This window comes from Protomyctophum bolini (genome assembly GCF_963924005.1).
Source record: "Protomyctophum bolini genome assembly, chromosome: 7".
Lineage (NCBI taxonomy): Eukaryota > Metazoa > Chordata > Actinopteri > Myctophiformes > Myctophidae > Protomyctophum > Protomyctophum bolini.
Window position 1 is genome coordinate 20913529 of NC_137868.1, and position 18764 is coordinate 20932292.

The window sequence follows — 18764 nt, forward strand, 5'->3', positions numbered from 1 at the left end:
CTCTTGCGTTGACCTATCTCTCACCCACAGCAGCCCATGTGTTTTAATGCTGCTACCGCAGAACACGGTGGTGTCTAGCCAACAGGATGTGATGCTTTTTTCCATTTTTTACAGCATCAGTTTGGTGAACACCACCTACTCAAAAGCATCTGTGTCATTTTACATTTTAGCTATATATTTACACATACACACCTTAGAGTATAATATACACACACACACACACACACACACACACACAAGGTGACATTTTTCAAAAACAAACTACAAGCTCATAGTGGTGCACGAAGTGACTATCTTGCAGAGCTGCTACTTTTAAAAAAAAATGAAAATGTGTGCATATAAAGCAAGCATTTTTAGCTTAAATCTTTGCTTCTGGGGGTCCCTAGAAGAAATTATTTTGAGATGGGTGCCAAATAAATATAATTTTGGGTGGTCGTTTGAGAACACCACGTTTTCAGAAAACTGTTAGATAGGATATAGAAGACATTTGGGGAATGGCCTCAGGTCTTAATGGGTTAACAAAGCAGAAGAATGTTATGCGAGGACGTTCTGAATATAGTTTGCAAATGACACCATTGTTTTCAGTGAGGTTAGGCCTGAAAGCACATCTGAGGAAGTGGTGACAAGTTTAAGACTGAAACAGAGGTGGAGGATGTCTGTTTAATAATGATAATGAATAGTTCCTCAACGGCATACCATTTTCTTGAAAGACAGGTTGAGTGTGCTCAGTGGAGATCAATCAGGGGGCAGTGACTTAAAAAGTCAAAACATGGACAAAACTGTCCCAGGTACGAGCACAATACAGATTCAATGGAAATATCTAACCCCCTGATCTTTTCCAAATCATAGGGCACTCTCATTTTAATGCACAACTCACACAGGCACAATCACGCACGCAGAGTGATGGACACACACAGATAAAAGGAAAATTGATCTAAACTTCTAGCCATTGAACCGACTGATCCAGTCAGATAGTTTTTAATCCTGGTGTATATCTCATTCACACGGTCTCACCTAAAAGAAACTTGAAACTGCACTCGCTAACGTTGCGTTTAGCTACCATGGTGTAGCTACGTTAGCGAATGTCGTTAGCCTCCAAGCTGAGCCAAGTTACCAATAATGTTTGGCCGTTTAATCCAACATACTAAATTAAGTTAACTTCAGCCGGGAACACATTTGGAACACATAACAGCAGCTTCGGCGTAACTTAAGCGTGTAACAGCAAGTACCACGGACACAGAATGTGTAACAAAAAGCTAGCTAAAGACAGGAAATGACACTCCCGTTAGGTTAGCAGCTATGCTAACATTTAGCTAGCTAGCAACACATCTAAGTGGTGGGGGACGACTGGGCGTTGGTTGCTCGGACAACTGTAGTGGCTAAATAATATGCAACGCCAAACTCCCTAAGCCAGCATTCTGGTGCAAAAAAACATTTAGCATTAATACTACTTAACAGCAAGGTTTTATCAACATCTAGTGACAGTAGCCGAGCAGTCTCTCACCCATAATGTTGACGTTCCCTGCCGCCTCAAAAACCGATCATTCACAACCCGACATTCCCCTTCTCTTGATACTTGCTTTGTCTACGCAGTAAAATGTACGTAAGGTCGCCGATGGAAACCGAACGCACGCCCCGAAACAAGCGCACATCTATTCGTGAATCACTCGAGGAAGAACAACGGCGTCTCGCGACAGTCCGTACATTCTTTCAGTCTGGGCGAGTTATCGCGACAGTAACTTATTACACCAAAGTCGTTCATGAGAAAGAATGTTTTAAAGCGGAGCGTGGTTTGTGTTAAACGGGCGCCGCGTTTTTTCTACATAGCCTACCACACCACATCATTAGTTTGTGGTAAAGAAATAGTAATTGTAGGGATACAATATTGTTCACATGCCATATGCAATTGATTACTCTACTCTATAATGCATCATGATTTGGCAGCCATCGGTTTTTGATTTTATTTTATTAACTTAATTAACTTAATATTGATTGATTAACAGTGTGTTTGGAGATGGAAAAGGCCTAGACGTCGGTCAATGTCTAAATGATCTGGTCTGGTCTGGTGACGGAATGCAAAAAGCGTCAGTTGTATCCATAGCAACCAGAACTCACAGGCTACTGCTTGATTGAATTGGTTGAAAATAAAGCGACTTAAATTGTTTGTTGACGCCAAGATGTCTGCTGTATCAAGAATAAACTATTTACTTAATTTGATCAAGGAGATCCACGATATAACACTCAATGAAATAACAACGATTGGATTATTCTAGTTGCTGTGCTGAAGGAAGGGTAAGACTTGCTTGTCATCATGTCTTCGTTCACCTTTTCAACTGCAGCTCACCTGTAAAAACAGCCCAACTCGATCATTTAAATAGGCGCATGATAGGCCTATAAAACTTAACATAACATAGCATAAGTTAACCCCCAGGTTCCTGTTTCATTGGGATTTGTAGGCCTACTCTAGATATGTTATGATCATGATCATGTATTTGTATACCATTGTGTACACCTTTACAGGACACCCATGGAAGCAAAGGGGACTTTTGAAAATGTCCAGCCAGGTTAGAAAAGTGAGAGGAGAAAAGTCCATAAAACCCAAAGGAACTGAAAACAAGTAGGTTCTATAGCTACAAACATTAATTCTTATTTTGAATAGGCTATAACCCCAATGTCTCATTAGATCTCATATTATGCTGTTACTTTACCTGAAATTACATAAAACCTTTAACAAGCACATTTTACAGGGCCTCACATGATCTCAGGAGACTTCTGTCTTTGCTTGCAAAACCTGCCCCCAGACATGAAGTGAACCACAGCAAGGTATAGTCAAAGAAGTGTTTCTGGTGAAACCCACAAAGCTACAAAACAGCTCTTATTTCATCAACTCTGTGTTTGTTATTATTCTCTCCTTACATCCCAGCTGGCAGCACATCACAAGCCACGAGTTAGTGGAGCCAAATCTCACGGTTCACATCATCACCATGATGTCAGCCCGAGTAAGACTGAGAGTAACACGGGCAGCGAAGTTTCTGAACTTGACAAATTCAGGTATGCGTTTACTATGAACTTTCAACAAGAATCCTACACTATACAAGTCAGTCTCTTGCCAGAGATATTTATAACTATTTCACACTTACAGTACAGCATACAGAAACCAAAGACATTTCAGCAGCCACCCACTGCACAAACTCTTTACTGGCCTCCTCACCTCATTGATCAAGAACAGACTGTGCAGGTAGGTTGTTATTTTGGATAACTATCAGCATTTCAGCCATGTGGTTCTCAAAGTGGGATTCCAGGTGGTCCCCAGCAAAATGTGTTAATATGGCAGTAATATCTGTTTAAACGCACCCCTGTACCCCTATACAATAGAACAGTACATTGACTATTTGAAAATGTGGAAAACTGGAATGTTGAAAAAACACCCCAAATCTTGTATGGGTGTCCCTGGCACAAAAGATTTTCAGATGGGGGTCAAATGCATATCAAACTTCGTGGGTCCTTGAAATTCAAAAGGTTGAGAATCACTGGTATAGCCGTATAGGTTAATCTTATGTACAGCAACAAACATCTAATACTCATACAAAGGGACTGCCACAGCCAAATTCCATTACACGATGGTTGTCAGTTGTCACTTGCATACAATAACTGATTTTCAAGCTAACAAAGCAATGTGATGCTAAGGATTATACATTAAGCTTAATTACACTGCTCATGCTTTTCATTACCATGTTATAGACTCTTATTTCCTTCCTCTCCAGTGAATGGATTTACCATGCACCACCAGAGCATGTCATTAGAGTGCTGATCTGCCTGCGATTGTTGATCAGAGATCCCCTTTATCAGGTTAATGTATTTCAAAATCAATTTCAATCATCTGTGTGAAGTGAGGGGCGCTCTTATCATCATACATCATCATTATGTAATATAGACACACCTATTTGCTCAGACACTGACATAAAATTCTCCATTCATTGTCAATGGGAATTTAATGTTTGCGTATAGAACAAAATTATAGTCACTAAGACGATTTGCTCAGACACTATGACGTAAAATTCTCCATTCATTGTCAATGGGAATTTAATGTTTGTGTAGGACGTAATTCTACACTAATAGCTGAATATAGGAGGGCGCCCCTCAAAAATATATGAAGAATTTCCATTCCCTTGTAGTATTCTAATGTAAGTACTTGCGCAAGCAGAGCGTGCAAGTAATAGTTTTCGTTCAGTGCTTCGATGCGTATGTCGCTGTTTGATGCATATGCGCCGTGCCAGCGTATGACGTAATGACTACTTGTGCTTGATATGGCAGTGGTGTCAGATACTAAATTCATGGTATCTTCCCATTTCAGATACATTTCCATGAGGTGCAAGGAGTCAATTTACTTGCCAAGGTAAATGTTTATTTAAGATGTGTGTAATGTATAGGCTTACAGGCTGCATTTTCTCTGTTAGACCTATATCTGCCACTCTCAATTAGCTTTACACCCCTCTATATATGTTTAGTACATGGATTCTGTGACTGCTACCTATCTAGAATATGGGGAACAGCCATTTGCCATGCAAAAGCTGGACACAATGACCTGTAAGTAAACCTCCATAATAACCGACAGACAGTAAAGCACCATATTATTATTATTACCATAATACCAACTAATCACTATTTCGTTTACAAATTATTTGACAGGCATGTTTCAGAAGCTGTCTACAATGGAAGAGCAACGGGCCTGGGTCATTGAGAGTGGAGCTCATAGGGTTAGTAACAAGAACTTTCAATAAACTTTATTTTTTCCTCAACCTTGCACTGCAAAAAAACACCATGTTTTTTCTTTCTTGTCAAAGACACTGGTGAAGCTCCTATCAACAAAAGATAGCAGTGTCTTGCTGGGAGCTCTCCTGGCACTCACCACACTGGCTGAAAGGTATATAGCCTATGCTAAATTAAAGTTGAACATATTCAACCTGAATTTGATTGATCGTGCAATTACTTCCACTAATATGTTAAAATATGCAAATTATCTAATTAGATACGCACATTACAAAGAAGTCTTGATCAGAAATGGATTCTACTGAGAAAATTACCTTAGGATCAAATCTTTAAGACCACTAGTTACCAAAATGTATTGTCTAGAAGTCATATAAAGGATATACAAACATCACAGTTTCATATGGGGGTAGGTTTGTTTAAAGAGTGATAACTGGCATTAAGCTACTGAATTGGAAGGCAAAATATAAACTAGAGACATGTAGGAACACAGGAACACAAAGATACCAAAAATGTAGGTGGTACCAATTTGTGAAAATATCATTATTGGCCCCTGTACTAATTTGGTAGTGTATCAGTTGCATGTATGCATTGATCAATGGTAAACCATGTGTTTCTTATAGCTCACAATACAAGGAGAGGATTGGAGAGCTGCCAATAGTGGAAAACCTGCTTGTAATACTACAAGAATATGACTTGTTATCAAAAAGGTCAGTAACCACATTGTACATTGACATTCCAGAGAAATACAATGAATGTATATTTATATGACTTGTTGTTACCATATCCATAAGATTCCTCTCTCTTTTATCATACCTCAACAACATGATCAAGCAAACACATTCATGTCTTTTCATACCTCTACAGGCATTTAGTTTACATTATTTTACTGATGGTTCTTTGTCCTGCCTAAAAGACACACCAGCTTGCTGTTGCTTTGACCAAACTTATGACATCTTGGTCGCCAGAGTCTCTAGAGTCTCACCATTAGGCTTAAACCACCACATCACTGTTACATGAATATGATGTTGTTCCCAGAGTAAGTGCAGAGCTGTTGAGACTCCTGTCTCCGGTGAGTCAGGTCCGAGAGCAGGTGAGGGAGTTGGAGGGCGTTCCAGTGCTACTGAGCCTGCTACATGGACAGCACCTGAAGCTGCTGTGGAGTGTGGCCTGGGTCCTGGTCCAACTGTCTGAGGAACCAGACACCAGGACAGAGATACGGACATGGGGAGGTGTGCAGCAGCTGCTACGACTGCTCAACAGGTTGATACTGTATATTTAATAATGACAGTTTGTGAGATTAGCCCCTGACAGACAAACACATTCAATTCAATTCAATTCAAAGGGCTTTATTGGCATGAGAAAACATACGTTTACATTGCCAAAGCAGGAAGAACAAAACAACAATACAGCAATACAAGCAAAACAAAAATTATGTACTTTGAAGGTCAGAATCTTCAATAGATCAACTTCTGTGTACCAAGATAACTCGATGCAGGTATAGTGCAGGAACATATAGATATAAACACATAGACTTCCTTAAAAAGGCGCTATGTACAGTATGATGATGTATTGACCTATACATGGCGTCACAGGGACCCTAAAAATGTTTATAGCCCACGGAATAAATAAATAAAGTTGCGAAATCTGATCAGTGAACCAATATTCTCCAGCGGTTGCTCCAAGCACGCCCACCCCTCTAGACCAGAAAGCACGCTGGCTAGGCCAGGCTAATGCTATGGAATTAACATTACACAAAATAGAAATATGGTTAGAAAATTTAAATATTGTCTTCCCTGTGTATTTTTGGTTTCTTCCTGAAAGCTGAAAGCCTTTGAGTCAAAAGGCCCAATCGAAATACACCAGATATAGTGACATCGCAATATCATCCCCTCCCCTAACACCTTCCCCTTTATCAGACAACAACATCTGTTGGTGCGTTTTCAGTTCAGTTGGATCACTACCCACCTGAAAACCAGGTATACTTAATGAACTGGTGGGTGTGGCCACATAAAACATAATTTTAACACTTTCTATACAAAATGTATACATGTATATGTGAAGACAAATGCATGGGGGTACTTCTTTGGCCTATTGGCAGGATGTACAGGATGCAATTTGGCACTGATCGGTCTAGCGGTTTAGTAGATTATCCCCAGAAAGTCAGACAGGGGCGAAAAAAATAATCTCAACCCTTGCCTTCGGCCTTGGGATAATTAGTTATTCCATGTTGCTAGCTACATCTAAAGGTTTTCCCAGACAGTATCCCGAAGCTTTATATTTAGTCTGGACGCTGGTGTCATGCACCAAACTTAACCTATATCTAACACACAAGAGCTCTGAGATGGATCTGTTATTTTCAGTGCACAATGTGGTGTGCAACCAAATATAGGCTACTGGCATCAGGAAATATAATTGTTATGTCATTGTCATGTGACACTTTATCTACATGGAAGTGCTCTGTGAACTGTTCCAGTGACAGGCAGTATGTCAGTGACTGCTCCTCCATTGAGACCCTTGCTAGTGCCAATGCAGCAGGTCGCATCCAGAAAGAGCACATCAGAGATGAGCTCAGTCCTCAGGAGAACCTGGACAACACCATGGCCATGAAGTCAGGTACACTATTACTATACTTATTATATAAGTATTGTACATAAAACGAAATGGTCTTGACTAACGTTATGCTAAAGGTTATGCAGTGTTCTACTGCGTTACCACTCAGGTTATGGTCTGTGATAGCACAGAATGGAGTATGGACAATGACCCAAAAGTCAGCAGCTGGTTGATGTGGCTTAACCAGCCAATATGGCAGGTAATCAACCATCATTTGAGGTCCTATTGCATTCCAAAGATTGTGTTGGCCAGTAAAGTATAGTGAAGGGTATTAGACTACTATACGTTACATTTTGCACACATTGGTTGAAAAGAATAACATATGAATTCTGAAAATACAGCATGCTGCACAGCTCTGACTGAGCTTGTACTGGATGACACTGCTGCTCACCACGTGGTGCAGGTGAGGAATCCTCTCCACAGCTGCACACAGGCTTGAGGATAGATGTGATGTGGCCCAGGCTGTCGGCATGGTGGGCCGGGCACCTTGGCTGCAATGCCAGCCTGACAGCGTGTCACGGGTTCGAATCCCGATCCCGACGACCTTTGCTGCATGTCACTCTCCATCACTCTCCCCATTTCCTGTCAATCTACTGTCCTATTGATAAAGGCATTAAAGCCCCCCAAGAAATCTAAAAAGAAATAAAAAGATGTGATGTGACGTGAATGATTTGCGATGACTTTTCTCTGATGAATCAACATGTTTTACAGGAGAATGGAATCCATATAGTTGCAAAATTGATTCTACCCTATAGCCAAGGAGAAAAAGCAACATCTTTACAGGTAAAGTGTACTGCATATGTATTATTTTCCATATAATAATTTATCTATAGAACCAAAGTAATAGAGATATTTGTTCTTTTCTGGTACCAGTGCTATGCATTCCGGACCCTTCGATTTCTCTTCAGTGTGGAAAGAAACAGACATCTGTTTAAAAGGTGCCATTATAAATTTACTGGCTCTCAGAGTTAATGTGCTATAAATGAACTCCAACTTTGTCCTGGAATCTTCTGTTTTCCATTGCAGGCTCTTTCCCACGGACCTGTTCGAGTTGTTTATTGATGTTGGACATTATGTGCGAGACCTCGCTGCCTATGAAGTGCTGCAAAATAAAGTCTCACTGTACAGTGTAAGAAAACCATCTTTTAAAACAACTCCCATTGCTGCTTTAGCTGCTATGATACTTGCCTGGAACACCATTTATATCCTATGATATCACTATCATACAAACGGACTGAGGGTACACTATGTACTGTATGTGTGTAATACTGCAGGAGGAAGAGCTAGACAGTTTGAGAGACAACATTGAGGCTGTAGACCAAAACCGTCCTCCTCTCAGGGTTATCAATGGCTACTCCATACTGGACCACTTGGGCACTGGTGCTTTTGGAAGCGTTTTCAAGGTACACTGCAATTTTTCTAAGTTATATCAGCCGCAGTCATTAATGTTGGTTTAGATCCTGGAACAGCCCTCAAGGAACCCTCACACACACATACCATTTCTTGCCAGTTATTATTCTTTATGTCATGATGATGTCAAGGATTCTCCCAACACATATAATTGATGTGCTTTTTTCTATTCTTGTACTACTGTTGGTGATCCTGACAGGTTCATAAGCAGAGTGGCCAAAATCTCTTAGCTCTTAAGGAGGTGAACCTCCACAACCCTGCCTTTGGCAAAGACAAGAAGTCAAGAGACAACAATGTGGAGAAGATAGTCTCTGAGCTCACCATTATCAAAGAACAGGTGCATGTTCTATAGTTGTTGTTTCTTCTTCCTCTTTTTCTAATTTAATAACTCAGATTCATGCTTTGTTTTCTTTCTTCAGATGACACATCCAAATATTGTAAAGTATTACAGGACATTTGTGGAAGGTATTTATTTGTCGCTATTAGCTTCATCATTGCTTTTGCAACATGGGTAACACACTTATTGTAGGTGATTCTTGTCTGGAATAGAACATACCACTCTGTTGTCTTGATAAAATTGTCTTTTCTTTAGGTGATAGGTTGTACATTGTTATGGAACTGATTGAAGGAGTGACCCTGGCTGACCATTTCAGCTCTTTAAAAGAGAAACAGCAGACATTCACCGAAGAGAGAATTTGGAACATATTTATACAGGTAATAATGTTTTTAATATATACAGTACAGTCTGCTTTCTGTCCAGTCTTTCAAGGGTGCAGACTGTTGCTTGATGCTTGGTTTAATTTAGCCAAAGCCCTTGTTCATAGTACAATGTCTCTCTAAACCTTCTCAGATGTGTCTGGCATTGAGGTACCTGCACAAGGAGAAGAGGATCGTCCACCGTGACCTCACACCCAACAACGTCATGCTGGGAGAGAAAGACAAAGTCACCATCAGTGAGTCGAGTGTTATTCACTTCTTTTTTCCCTCTCCTTGTCCTACTCAAATTAGATTGTGTAACCCGTGCCTTTCATGCATTTCCAGCTGACTTTGGGCTTGCCAAGCAGAAACAGGAGAACAGCAAGCTGACATCTGTGGTTGGCACCATCCTTTACTCCTGGTGAGATTGACAAAAATAAAAAATAAATCAAACTTTTATATATTTATGTGAACATATACATCTAAATAATAATTCAGCGAATGTCTGATTGTCTGTCTGTCTGTCTATATATATATATATATATATAGGCTAAATGTATATATAATATATATATATTTACTATATATATATTTGCTGTTCATATATTCAGAACGGGTAAAGACTAGTACTCATAATTGTACAAATGTGTGTGGACATTTATGAGTTTGCACGTTTACACGCACGCACACACACACACACACACACACACACACACACACACACACACACACACACACACACACACACACACACACACACACACACACACACACACACACACACACACACACACACACACACACACACACAACATAACATTACATTACATGTGTGTGTTAGTCCAGAGGTGGTGAAGAGTGAGCCGTATGGAGAGAAGGCTGACATTTGGGCTGCAGGATGTATCCTCTACCAGATGGCGACATTGCAGCCCCCATTCTACAGTAACAACATGTTGTCCCTTGCTACCAAGGTTCTGTAACGCACAAACACATGCACTCTTGCACAAACATCATTTATCCATTTAACACTGCGAGTGTGCAACCAAAGACAGTGTACTAAAAGTGACCGAATGGACACTCTCAGAGTTAAATGAACACTGTGGATTTGACTGTGCATGCACGCACGCACGCACACACACACACGCACACACACACACACACACACACACGCACGCACACACCAGCACACACACACACACACACACACACACACACACACACACACACACACACACACACACACACACACACACTTTGAATTCCTATTGTCAGAAGTTTATCTGCATAATTAGTGACTGCGCCTTTTGTACAGATCGTGGAGGCTGTTTATGAACCAGTTGCAGAAGGAACATTCTCAGAGAGAGTCACAGATATGATTCAATGGTGAGACCGTTGCACTCAAATCAAAGCTACACCGTAAGTCAATTCAGACTAGACTTGCGCTGACTTATTGACTTTTACAGTATGCACGCCATTTCAAAAGACTTTCCACTGGCTCTGTAAAGCCTTGGTGAGCACTATTTTCACATAACATGCACTCATTTCCTTTCATTCACACACACACACACACACACACACACACACACACACACACACACACACACACACACACACACACACACACACACACACACACACACACTCAATAAAACAGTTGAAAATGGGGAAAGTGTATACAGTTGGAGGGGTTACAGCATTGTGTAAACAGAGTCACATTGTGTCGTTATACATGTTAGGGTATAAAGCTTTAAACAAATCTTTTTGCAGTCACATGCAAGTGTAACACAAAAATGAAAATCATTAATGCTGTCTGCGGGTTTTATAAATATTGAACCAATGATTTTCATTGGTTCAATTAACACGTAGTAACACAAGCTAGGGACTAAATAATAACATTTGATCCATTGTAACACAGGTTATTTTTGCCATTGTACTAGTAAAGCCAACATTTAAAACAGTTATTCTTGGCAGAGTCATTGTTTTCAATTTGCAGCATCAAAGAAGCATGTCGGTTTGCTGGTTCTCTGTCATTCTCTGTGTTTTATGGGATATCCTCTCAGGTGCTTGAATCCAGATGCAGACTTGCGGCCAGACATTGTGGCGGTGAGCTCCAGGATGGCTGACATCATGATGAGGTTGATGGATGGCCTCTACACTTCCCATCATGCACTGGAGAAAAGAGCGGAGAGAGACAGGAAGCGAGCGCAGAAGTACTTCCTGGAGAGGCATAAATATAGGGCCAGCTTCATCTCAGGGGATTCAAGCGTGTCTGAGGTAATACTTTGTTCCAGAGGTTTAATATTGAATTTGCCGTTATATTGTATTAACCCATTCTGACCTGAGATCAGATTCTAAAAATGTCTTCTACATCCTAACAGATTTCATTCTGACCTGAGATCAGATTCTAAAAATGTCTGTTTGAAAATGACAGTTTTCTGAAAAAGCTATGTTTCTATGTCAGTCGTTCTTCGATAAAAAAAAAATAGCAGACCTACAAGCTGGCGCGCTATGAGCTTGTAGATCTGCTTAACGTAATGCTAACACCAAAAGGGGTTCCTGCCCCAAAATGGGTTAACATAGGCTACATTACAGATTGGCCATTATGTTTTATTCACACACAAAAACATTATGGATTGCCGTTTTAATTTTTACCTACACAATGCAGACGGAACCCCTGCCACCGCTCCCATCTTCAGCCTGCAGCTCCATCCACAGTGAGCTAAGTCAAGGTGAATCTGTGTGTATATCAGGTCTCAAACACATTGGGTTGTGAAACATTTTCATGGAAAATGATTACAGGTTCATGTTTTCTACTAGATGATGCATCGGATGACGATACTGGCTCATCTAATATCAAAGATAATGCTGCTGCTTCTTTGAGGAAACATGACAGTGAGTCATTTGTGACACCTTTAAATGTTATTAATGTTTACGGCAAGATCTAAATATAGCATTTTGAGTGTTTCCAAAGAGATGGTGTTTGTCTGCCTTTTTCCAATATAACCATTAACCCTGGCATATACAGGTAGCCTATATTTGGGCAAAGTTACAATTAATTCAATCTTTCAAAAATGGCAGATCTACAAGCTCACACTGCATCTCGATGCAAGATGGTGTGAGCTTGTAGATGTCCATTTTCACTATTTGTCATAGGCCTATAACAAGGGATATAGGTCTTAAATGATTCATTATGCGTTTGTTCAAAGGATCAGCTAAATCCTGTGCATCTGTTACACTGGATCAAAGTCTAACTGAGTAAGTATTTTTACATTTTTATAAAGACCCCCTTCACCATGCACTTATGAATGTGGCAAAAATGTAAACATTTGCTGCCATTATTTGTTTTTTGAGGTACACAGTATAGTCTGACAGGAAATGGGGAGAGAGATGGGGGGGTGACACACAGCAAAGGCTGTCATGATTACCAGCCTAGGTGCCTACACCAGCCATCCAGGCCACACCATTACGTTTTCTGCTGCTGTTATAACTTATAACCAAATATACTAACTAGATTTTGCCTTTTTTCTCAGGGGTGATTATGCTGCTCCCAACAGTAAACCTAGACCAGGTACACTCTGAACATAAAATGAATAGAAACACACAAATGTTACACACAATTTACAATTTAGGCATGTAATGCTCTTAATCCAGAGCGATTTACAGTAAGAAAGAACAATGGTAATACATCAAATGCATAGAAAGTGTGATCAAGTGTCATAAGCAAGCTAAGGACATCCGACTAACAGTAGAATATCTGTACAATAAAACTATATGAGTATACACTATTGCCATCTACATTAGTAAAAACAGTGATATTGACATTTAAAACAGTTAAGGCTACAGTAGTCACTCAATTATGAAACTATGCAGTTCTTGTAATTATATTTGACTGGTTTCCCAGTGTCGGCAGGAATCTCTGTTTCACACAAGATGCTTCGTCAGATTGAAGACCCCATTCAGCGACTCTTGGTCCAACTGCATAAAATCCTATACATTACTCAGGTGACAGTCCTTTTAGGATTCATTTTAAAAAGTTCCTGATGTCAGAGAAATGTGAGCAACTTCTCAGGTTTTTACTCTTTTGGTCCAAGTCCAAGCCAAGTCCTGATTCTTGTGACTCGTTTCTTCCAAGTCCAAGTTTCATTATTGTCAAGTCTATACAGCTCTGTTCATCCTCATATCTATAGCAGTTTTGCAGTGCCCAGCCAGTAACCAAAGTTCCTTCAGATACATGAGAAAGGCGGAAAATGTGTGCAAAAAGTTAGGGTACTATACAGCAGGCATGTTACTAACGTGATGATAGTGATACAAACATGGTTTCAAGTCTGACAGAGGTGTATTCAGCGTTAGGATTCATAACTATCAAAACATTTCCAAAATGCTTGGTCATTTATCTGCAAACATCCTCTTTTAATGTCCTGTAATTGTAATGTATGTCTTTTTGCTAGACATAACCGATGTGTTATACTAAATCAGTTTGCCCATACCTTCATCATATTTCTTTCATTTCTAGCTCCCTCCAGCTCCTCATCACAACATCAAACGACGGGTGATTGAAAGATTCAAAAAGTCATTGTTTCTCTATGGAAGCAGTCCCTTCAATTTGAAAGTGGAACTCAGCAAGGTCTGTATAGTAGACAATTCTCAATTTCCATGGTGAGAAAAGACAATATTGACATCTGAGAAGCTATATTCTTTCTCTTCCGAAAAGGTTTCCAAACATTCCATCAACAATTATACTCGATTTCTACAAACGTAAACAGATCTTGCAAAAACACCTGCCCATATCTATATTCACAATAAGTTTGTGATATGTAGGCCTATCTTAAATATGTGATGTGTACATACAGTATCACATCACATATGATGTGATATGTACTACTTCAGCCAAGATACAGTATATAAAGAGCATTTACTGTTGCTGTTTTCCCACTGTTCAATGCTTAGCTTGTGCTGGCATGGGTCTCATCTCCTTTTTCTGGCAGCTTGTCCAGGGCTCTGCAGAGCTGGTGGAGTTAGGCTCAGGCTGCTCAGACTGGTGGCCTCTGATCCACTCATTCACTGGTGAGTCGTGACCACCACACTGTTGACAGTCCAGGTAGAGTTGTTACCAAGCTTTAACTATACACTCTGGATTGCAACAAGGTATCAATGTACAATTACAATCGATTAGCAATTGTTAGAATGGTGGAAAAGAACATGTGTGTGTGTGTGTGTGTGTGTGTGCGCGAGCGCGCGCGCGCGCGCGCACATATATGTGCGTAAATAATAATCAATTAAATTGATTCGTTCAAATTAACTGTTGCAGTCCTATTAAAAGTGAACCATTTTGTTCCTCACACAGATGTTACAGATGTTGGGAATCTTAAGGATGGCATCACCTTCGGGCAGCTACAGGTGAGTCCCTCATGGACATGCGGTATACATTATAAAGCAAGCCTATTTAGATTTAATAAATAAAGGGTCACACTTCTGGTGTTATTTTAACATCTACTTTATCCTTTTTGTGCACCCAGACAGTTTTTACATTGCTTCATTCAATATAATTATATATTTGATCAGACATGCCCCCCTATATAAGCCCATTGAACTTCAAACTCCATGTTTGGTCAATCACCAGAACCAAGAATGTGTTTTACATTAGACTAATGATGTTTGAACTTTCAATGGGCTTATATAGGAATAGGACATGTCTGTTAAAATGATATCTTAGTGCTGTCGCCTGACAGCTAGAAGGCCCTGGGTTCGATTCCCGCTGGGGACGCTGTGGGCGTGTTCTCTCCTCCGCGTCATCATTGTCCATACCTGAGGCGGGGTTGGCGAAAGGCCTTTCTGTGTGGCGTTTTCTCCCCGTGTCCCCTAGGGTAGGTACCCTCACAAAAAACATGCAGTAATCCTGATCTCTAAACTACCTCCCCCTGGCTAGCCTGATGGAGGGGAAAGGAACTGGTCGGAAATAACGTGTTCCTTCCACGCACTACGTCTGGCCGGGGAAACTCCCCCTTGTCAGGTGAAAAGAAGCAGCTTGGACTCCTCATGCATAGAAGGAAGCATGAGGTCAGTCCGCTGCCCCCCCCCCCCCCCCAGGTTGGTAGAGGAAGTGTAGCGCCCAGGATTACATTAATTGACACTGGGTGAAAAAATGGGTTGCAAAATCGTGGGATAAAAAATTGTAAAAACCAAAATAAGAAAATAAGATATCTAAATATTGAGTCAAGCAACTTAAAAGCTGTCTGGGGTGCACACAAAAGCTAGAGTGGATGTTAAAATTGTGTTGTTAAATAATTATTTTCACTCACACAACTCGAATTTTAGGGAATCATAGAGGAGGTGCTGGAAGAGAATGAGTACTATAAAGCTACATACACCAGGTGAACTGGGAATGTTCTTGTCCATGTGCATTATTTCTATTCTTACATGCCCCAAATCCAAATTTAGTGTTTTATTATTAAACTGTACTTCTTATTTATTGTATCATTCTAACAAAAGCTTCAGTTTAAATGCAAATTAAAGCCATAAATAAAACAGATAAATGATCTCCATGTTTCCAATATTCATCATAACCTTGTTTTGTTAGGAATGACCAGGAAAAGAGTTGCCATGGCTCTGGGATAAAGAAGTGAGCTGTCCCTCCTGTGTGTTTCTCAAGCTATGCAACAATTCACAAATGAGACACACACACACACACACACACACACACACACACACACACACACACACACACACACACACACACACACACACACACACACACACACACACACACACACACACACACACACACACACACACACACACACACACACACACACACACACACACACACACACACACACACACACACACACACACACACACACACACCTCTGAGCTAGCCAAGTAGAGATCTTCCAAATACTAACACACCGAGATGTTGTGCTTTTTAAAAGCTATAAAAGCCTATATCGATACATCTATAGTATAGATGTCATTCATTTATTTCACCTGTTGTTTATCCAATATGAATTAATATCTAAGGCAACAACAACATGGCAGTAGCGCAAATATATGCAAATAATATCATAAGGTCACTATTTGGGACCCAGCGACTATTTGGAAGTATACGGTACCCAGATAAGCATAAAGGCTTGTTTACACTGGGGGTCCTCCAAGTAGTAGGTTCAAGACTTCTCAATGCAGAATTGCACATCATGACGACACATTTGAAATGGTTGTAGATCCCTGGACAAGTTGCAGTCAGAATAGTTGTCATTTCAAAATAAATCATTATCATATAATAAGTAATTTAAGGATTTATAAATCAGGCCTTTTCAAATGTAAATCAAATAATAATTATATATATATATATATATATATATATATATATATATATATATATATATATATCATAATAAATATCAATAACAGATCTATGCATTTCAACCATGGTATTAAATAATAAGCAAAACATCACCTCCTCAGAGACATGACACCCTTCCTCGTCCAACACCAGCAGACAGACTGACTGGAATACTCATTCTCTGCAGCTATATACCCCCCATGGCCCCTCACACCAGACTGGACCAACTGATAGGGGTCAACATGATCTACAACATGTCAACTCTGCTTGGTTTGGCACAAACACATTCATATATATTCACATTTCAGTTGAGCTTGTAGCTCTTCTATTTCAAAGTCTTTAGTTCCCCAAAGGTCCTTTTACACTTCGATGTCCCTCGGTGACAGGCAATCCTCCCCCTCCCTAAAGGGGAAGTTGGTTTGGCCCAAATAGTGTTCCTGTGCTTAAAGTGACAGGAATCTGATGAGAGCAGTGTGTGTGTGTGATCCGTTTGCTGCTTCTTAGTTGTCTTTGCATATCCTAACAGTGCGCGCTACTGAAAGGCATGTACCCTAGCAGCAAACAGTGACAGGGTGGGGTCACACTGTCACACATACCTTACAGTGGTTTGTCTCATCCTTTTTGGGTCCAGTGCTCGTAATGAAATAAATATACCATCCCCCACACCCAATTAAAATGTAAGCTTTACTTTTGTTGTGTATTATATTGCTTATTATTTATTTATTTACCGCTAATCGTTTTCCGAATATCAGATTTATTAAACTAGACTGTTACTGGACTGATACTGACCATGATCCTGATATGATGCTGACCATGATACTGACCATGATACTGACATGATGCTGACCATGATACTGGCATCATACTGAGCACAAAATGACCACACCTTATTGAGACAATGACCAGGGCCTGGTAACATGTTATAATGATGGCCCTGTGACAGGGTGTCGCATTGTGACAAGCTGTTGTCATATAGTATTCTGCAAGCAATACCGTCAACAGTAGCCTATAAATTAAGCTTTTTGTAGCTTCCAACTGTAAAAATCCCATTCAACACTTACAAAGCTACCCAATCTTCCATCATCCCAATAAAAAACGACCCAATTCAGAAATCATGCCTCATTCAAAGTAAAAAGTCTTATGAAATGAAAATAGCAGGGAGGGGGACAGATGACAACAGCAGCTTGGCTAAAGTAGGAACTTACAACTGCTTAAAACGTTCAGTTTTCACTCTACTATTAATACATGCTTAGATAAATGTAATTATTTGTATATTATGTGTACAAGGATGTACACTTTTCTTCTAATAACTGACTCAGGACGGCTCAAGTGAAGCTTTCTAATGCACTTTCAATCTAAATAGATGATCAGTAGAGCCAGAGATAAGCAATAGCACCCTGTGTTGTAATTTAATAAATATGACAACTTGAAGGGGATTTGTTTCTGCTCCAGTTGAAATAATTTGTCATGCTGGTATGAAGTCCACCTTAAACTGCAAGCCGCAGTTTTGAGCGTTTCAGGAGCGGCAGTGTGGTTTCTCAAATATCCTACAGAGGGCAATGTCACCCATGACATCCAGAGAACAGCTGTAGAGTGGTGAAATGTATTAGATAGTACAACTGTGAGAACATGAAATGGTCAAATGAAATCAATAAAACAAACAAAGCTTTAATATACCAATAACTATTTGAAATATGATCTATCCAGTAATATTATATATGAATATGCCATGAACATTATTATCAAATAAAATAAAACTGTAATAACATGATCTGTGGAATGTTGACTTGACATGAAGGAGAATAATAGCACTTATTGGACCAAGCTAACCATGCAAAATGGAAAATGTAAACATGATTCGAGTAGGCACATGAGTTGTTACAGTCCATAAGACAGCTGCTTACTGACATTTGTTACCTACTGTACCGCAGTACTTCTG

General features: G+C 40.0%; 1 protein-coding gene and 1 long non-coding RNA gene across 2 annotated transcripts; one reads left to right on the forward strand and one right to left on the reverse strand.

Annotated features, from left to right (window-relative positions):
• Positions 1–4691: 4691 nt before the first annotated feature.
• On the forward strand, positions 4692–16132 carry nek10 (NIMA-related kinase 10; the record flags this gene model as incomplete). Its single annotated transcript, XM_080769242.1, has 28 exons — positions 4692–4757; positions 4845–4924; positions 5391–5477; positions 5806–6030; positions 7244–7383; positions 7722–7783; positions 8092–8163; positions 8254–8318; positions 8407–8509; positions 8655–8783; positions 8990–9127; positions 9210–9255; positions 9383–9504; positions 9641–9743; positions 9832–9907; positions 10328–10457; positions 10799–10869; positions 11547–11760; positions 12152–12215; positions 12304–12378; positions 12693–12741; positions 13017–13054; positions 13388–13488; positions 14000–14110; positions 14472–14550; positions 14831–14883; positions 15802–15857; positions 16064–16132. The coding sequence occupies 28 exons, from the start codon at positions 4692–4694 to the stop codon at positions 16107–16109; spliced, it is 2601 nt and encodes an 866-aa protein (XP_080625368.1). The 3' UTR covers positions 16110–16132.
• Positions 13526–17604, reverse strand: LOC308319264. Its single transcript, XR_013964447.1, has 3 exons — positions 16940–17604; positions 14403–14569; positions 13526–13707 (listed from the first exon to the last, which is right to left on the reverse strand). It is a non-coding gene; the product is annotated as an uncharacterized lncRNA (long non-coding RNA).
• Between the last annotated feature and the right edge of the window lie 1160 nt (positions 17605–18764).